Source organism: Macrosteles quadrilineatus, unplaced genomic scaffold (assembly GCF_028750875.1).
Source record: "Macrosteles quadrilineatus isolate MER2022 unplaced genomic scaffold, UCM_ALF_1.0 Scaffold_9__3_contigs__length_116548681, whole genome shotgun sequence".
NCBI lineage: Eukaryota > Metazoa > Arthropoda > Insecta > Hemiptera > Cicadellidae > Macrosteles > Macrosteles quadrilineatus.
Window position 1 is genome coordinate 107,253,950 of NW_026542602.1, and position 6,000 is coordinate 107,259,949.

The window sequence follows — 6,000 nt, forward strand, 5'->3', positions numbered from 1 at the left end:
GTATTGGATACATGGAACGTATATAAATGTTAGGAAGGCTCAACCACCAGCCACTCTGCTAACAAAGGCATGTTTGATGTTTGAGTTACGGTGATAGAACTAATGCATCAGTTATTCATGAAGAAACTAGCTACTGTACGCATATTCAACATGGTAAAATAAAATATTAACTAATTCTAAACAATATTTTCGATTCTAATATCTAACTTTTTCTCATGTGTTGGTATAAACTTGTACAAGGATATGTAGTTTATAATTGTAATACAATTTAGAGTGCATTCTTTCTGTCCATCATCTGCTGTTTCTATATACAGTAACTGTAGTGTTAAAATTTTGGATTAACAAAAAATTGCTTTGCATGAATATGTACGGAAAGTAAATAACTTCTTGATCAGCATTGTTAGTGTTATTAAATTTACGGAAAGTAAATAAAGATACGTCTTATAACACTTAAAACATATATTTACGCTTATACTGTTACTCACAAGACGGTAAATATACAAAAGATGGTAAGTGGTGATCGATTTCAATTGGACACTCCAATCATCATCAGACCCAGTAGGCGAATGACGTGTTAAATGAATATGTTAAACATAAAAAAAGAAACTCGTTTGTGCTTAAAGACCTACATCGTTTGCAAGAATTTCGTTTGTGATGGTTTTTGCTTAAACATAGTGTGTCGTTATAACTAGTTGAGACTATTTGGTGTAAAAATTCTTTCGATTACATCTGTCAGCATTTCAAATCATAGTATCAAAAACGAACTCATGAGAAATTGATTTAAGCTTTTTAAATGTTTATGGTTATACCCGGCATCGATTCACATATTTCATACCAAAGTATGCGAAGGCGTTAACCACACGGTTAGCATCAATACAGCGAAGTAGATAGCTTAAAATATATAAAGTGCCCTTTCTTATGATGACTACATCATAAGGTACAGTATAAATACGGGAAGGGATATAGTCTGTATTTTAAACTTTTATTTTAAAACTATTCACACTATTTTATGTTTAATATTGCTATAATGTTGTAGTTGCTATTGTCGTGTTTCAAGAATAGAATGAGTTAAAAAAATATATTTTAGTTTCTCTTTTTGGAAATATTCAAAAGTGTTCTGTTCAGTTTTTGAGGCTATTAGCCTTTTTTTTAACATCAAGGTATATTTTCGGATAAAGGTCGATTCACACATAACAGTTACGGCACGTCACGGTTAACCAAAATATTCTGGATTTTCCTACATATTGCGTTATCTACACTCATCCGACACATAACCACCAGTCACTCTGCCGGCGTCTGACAGACAATTTCAAATTTCTTTTCAGCGATATATTTGGTTTGTTCGGACGCCTGACTATAAAAATTGTGTTTTTTGTACATGGTTGTTTTCGTATTTTAAGTACTATTTATAACAATCGACAAAATGGACGATGAAAATTGTATTTTAAAACATTTTAATGTAACATCACTGTAAATAAAGTGACATAAGACTGAATGAAACCAAATGACTGACATTTTGACTGAGAAATTACGAATGCAACTGAGACTGAAATGTAACTGGATTGTAACGGAACTGTGACTGGACTGATATGTGTGAATCGACCTTAACTTAGTTGAGAGTGACACAAGTTGAAATCTGTATGATTCAGTTAGCCTAAAAGCTTCGAGGGTTCCCAAAAATAACCAAACCCGACACGACTGATCCAATAAAGTCACCTCAATCCATTGAATCAGGCAGATTTACTGTTTTAGCTGAACTGTATGTATTTAATTCTCTACTGCTGAAGTAGTTTTTTGTCTGGCGTCGACGATCATCAAAATTATTACCTGTTAACTTCAAAATAATCAAGGCTAGTAAGAAAAAAACAGCTATACTTTCTTATTCACAGGCTTTAGGTACTTACATGGAATTAGAAGAGCGAACACTCCTCGTGACAAAAACGAAACATATTTAATAATGAAATTAACTTTTCCTACAGTTACCTAACAATGTACATGTTCTCTCACTGATTAGAGAAAGAAAAGTGGCCAATTCGCTCATCAGTGAGACAATGTTAACATACATGAACAATGTCAACATTGTTCGCGCGAAATACGTTGGCAGCACTGGCTGTAAATCAGCTGGTCAGTTGTTGTACTGTTGTATCATTAAATGTCATATTAAAAGTTCACTTCTGTGTAAAAATATGTTACGTTTCTATACCAATTTATTTGTTTTATGGTAACTGTAGGAAAAATATAATGTTCAACTCGAGTGCAAAAATCAATTGCCTCACTCGAGAAACCATTCCCCACTCGCCTGCGGCTCGAAAGTAAGTATTTCTCTCGAGTGAGTCAATTGCTCACTTTGCTCACTAGTTGCACAAATAACTATAGAGTTCATACTTAGGGATATATATTAAACGGTTTACTTTACTGCACCTGATGCTTTACCCCTAATATAGAGACAGACATATCATATGATTTTAGTCTCAACTGGGAGCAGTCTGTAATTTATCCTATTAAAATCTCTAGTACACTAGAAAACACTCTGTTTCGTTGACTGGAGTTTATTGTGATGAGTATTGTTTCTGTCGTCAACGTCACGGCAATGCAAGGCAGGGTGAGCATGCAAGGGTATATCGATGTGTACGCCATTGGGCCACCCACTGCCACAATAGGGTGTATTGGAGGGGCTGTGTTGGTGGTTAGGTGGAGGGGGGGGGCTTCAACAGGTGGGATTTACAAATCCCCAGTTTTACGTTGAATTTCACTTTCTCTCAGTGGGAATTTCGTATTTGACTAACGCACGCAAACTTGCACATTTTACCAGTAACATGTGAATACATTTAAAATTTAAATCTCAATATTAGGAATTCTAAAGGTTAAAACATAGGCTGATGTATAACAATTTTTCCATAGAAAGCAATTTAATTTATCAACCTGCCAACATATTAATGTTCTCATAAATTTGCTCATTTCTCATTACAAACTCAAAAGGTAATTTAAGAATATTCAGGAAATGTATAAAAAACTATTCAATATTTAAAACTTTTAGAACTTTTAAAATAAGAAAACTGTTCATGATCAGCTATGGTTATCCAACTTGAAATCAACAGTAAAAACCGATACGTATCATAATGAACGAATGTTATTATTGATAACTTCATGAATTAATTATTTCATTAGACAAAATACAGTGAGCATTGTTGATGATTTATATTCAACGAGGAAATGACGATTTATAACCTTTAAAACATTTTTGAAACATCTATTTCGATTAAAAGTTTAGTATTTTATCACTTCCTAACATTTTTTAAGGATATAATTTCCGTTTACGACCCGAAATCGAATTAAATAAGGCATACACCTTAGCTAGTAGAGTACCTACCATGGTAATGAACTATTTATTATACACTAATTATGTTTTTAAATATAATAAGAGCTTATAAAGTTTCGACCCAAAGTATTGTTTATGATATATATAGCATCAAGAACAAAACGAATACAATCAGAATCAAAAGTTAAGACACGCCGATAGTCCTGTGAGCAAGACAGCATTATAAATGTCAGGGCCTATTTATAAACTTGTGTTGAGTGAGGCTATTTCAAGATATTCACAGCGGCCGGTTTCTGTTTACTATTCCTAGCCTACTGATCTAGTCTTTTCATCAGGTAGAAATTGCTGTTAAGGTTGAGATTAAACTTTAACTGAGTTATTTGTAAATAGAATGTTTTTATATAAAATTTAATAATTAGTAAGATGAGGCAATTACGATGATAGAGTTCCCATTTAAGCATAGTTGTGTATTGTGGTATAGGTTTTTACCTGTAGCCTAGTTACAATGTAAATAATTTAATTATTTACATAAAACAATAACAGTAACATAAAGATTTGACTTAACTAAAGTGCATACTCTCTTTATACATTGTACGTTATGTAAAAATTGTATATAAAACCAAATATATAAATACATCGTTTGTGAGGCGGATATTGGGTGGTTTTTCTTTGTATTCGACTTTAGAACATAAACTACGAGTGTATACGACATTAATTGGTTATGAACAACAATCTAAAAGTACGGATCTCGACAGTAAGTAAATAACTGTTATACGATTTTTCATAGTACCTTGTTATTGTGATATTGTTGTTGCTTTGTAATAAAATGTACAGTAAAACAGTAATACAATAATAAATACAGTACACAATGTATTATAGTATTATAACTTAATTTTGAGTAGGAATATTTTTCACTGTACTGATCTTGAATTAAAATATCAACGGTATTTCAATTAAAATAGTGCACAGAACGGAAACTGTTATCATGGGATTCAGCTGTAATTTAAACAAGTTTTATATTTTAATGTTTCTCAATTACTTAAATGAATTTTACCGATTTTTTTGCATGTTTGTAAACTTTCTACAGGTTTTAAACAAACAGACTTGCAATTATGGATTAAGTTGTTTGTAATAGTGTGGCATGTTCGATCTCTCTTAACTTTTAAAGAGCAAAAATTACAAATTAAAATAATCAATAAGAGAAAATCAAGTATCTGATGACTAGGCTGTATTATAAACAACCTACCTTTCTATACCTCCTTATACATGTTAATATTACCGTGTATGTACTTAGTGTATTTAAGCTTACTTATTTAATTTACGTTTGCAACTTCTGACAGTACACTCTTTACAATTAAAATCTCATTAGTTAATATTACAAACTTATTTGTATACTCTCGTACTCGTGTGCTTTTCATTAAATAAAAGATAAAATAAAAATAAAAGACACATTTTCACTTCAATTGGCATTTAACTCCTAATTTTCTTAAAAGGTCCTTTGATGTTTTCCCACGAGGTAAATACCTTGCGTTTAGTTTGGAAAAAACAAATATTTTGACATTGTCGTTGGTGTTTAAACATCACAAAATAGGCTTATACTTAGCTATAACAACACTATAATTTTTTTTTCAACTCGACATGCCCTTACCCTACTTCACTTTAAACCGTGAATAAATGTACCACAAGAAGGAAATGCGGTAAAGGTTATTCAGCTATACACAAACAAAGCAAAAATTATTGACGCTAGTATTAAACACCATCTTGTAATCGTAACCAATATATTTTTGAAAGCACTTCATCCATACCACCACGGGCATAAACGATCAAGTTGAATTGGAGAAACCCTACTCGTACTTATTTTATGTCTTAAGATCTCAATTATTATTTTGCCCGACTGTAAATGCTTATAATTTGACATAAGCCTCGATAGTATACAATAGGAGTTTTAGTAAAATTATATAACACGATGGTTAACTTCACAGTGGAAGTAGTAAAATCATTGTGGCATGTAATGCAGACTATAATATAATACTGTATGGATACAACAGCAACTACAGTATAATTAAGATCCAAGCTCTATAGTACGTTGTAGTAATAGTAACCACGTCACTAATGCACTTGGGTGCAACTTGGGGTGGGGCGGGAGTCGCCACCTGTGGAACCTCCACACCCGCACACACACACACACACCCATGGGTGTACCCACCTTCGCTCAGCCGTGGCTCGCTGCTGCCACTTCGGATACTGTGGTTGCTACCCCCGACATCGTGGGTGCCTGCATGTCTTCTCCTGATAGATTTGTTCCCTGTGAGTCTCGCGGACTGCGACCTCGCCGCCGGCCGTCGTCTCCTGGTCGCATCCGGGGGCGGAGTCCCGGGCAAACCCGCGGTCAAAACTTGCTCCATGCTCGAAAAACCGGGAGCGCAAATAGAGGCCGAGCGGGACTTGGCGGACACGGGTACATTGTCGGCCATAGTCATGCTCGCGACTGACGCTAACGCTAGTCCAGGGCGGCAGTCCTGCCAACCACCACCCACTGGAATTTCCCTCGGAGGGAGTTGGGGGAAATTCACTCCTGTGTTTGGGTTTCAATTATGATAATTGCGTTAAAGAATGCACATCAGTATGTAAATTATTTTTTACAGTCGGACTTAAATAATACTAACTACTTATTTTGTAAA

At 34.1% G+C, this 6,000-nt stretch overlaps 1 protein-coding gene across 1 annotated transcript in view; it reads right to left on the reverse strand.

Annotated features, from left to right (window-relative positions):
• The window catches only part of LOC129002438 (GTP-binding protein GEM-like), a 218,923-nt gene extending 213,194 nt beyond the window's left edge, over positions 1-5,729 (reverse strand). Inside the window, exon 1 of the mRNA XM_054430236.1 lies at positions 5,526-5,729. Coding sequence (XP_054286211.1) covers positions 5,526-5,724 — 199 coding nt within the window. The 5' untranslated portion in view covers positions 5,725-5,729. The remainder of the gene's footprint in view (positions 1-5,525) is intronic.
• Positions 5,730-6,000: the final 271 nt, after the last annotated feature.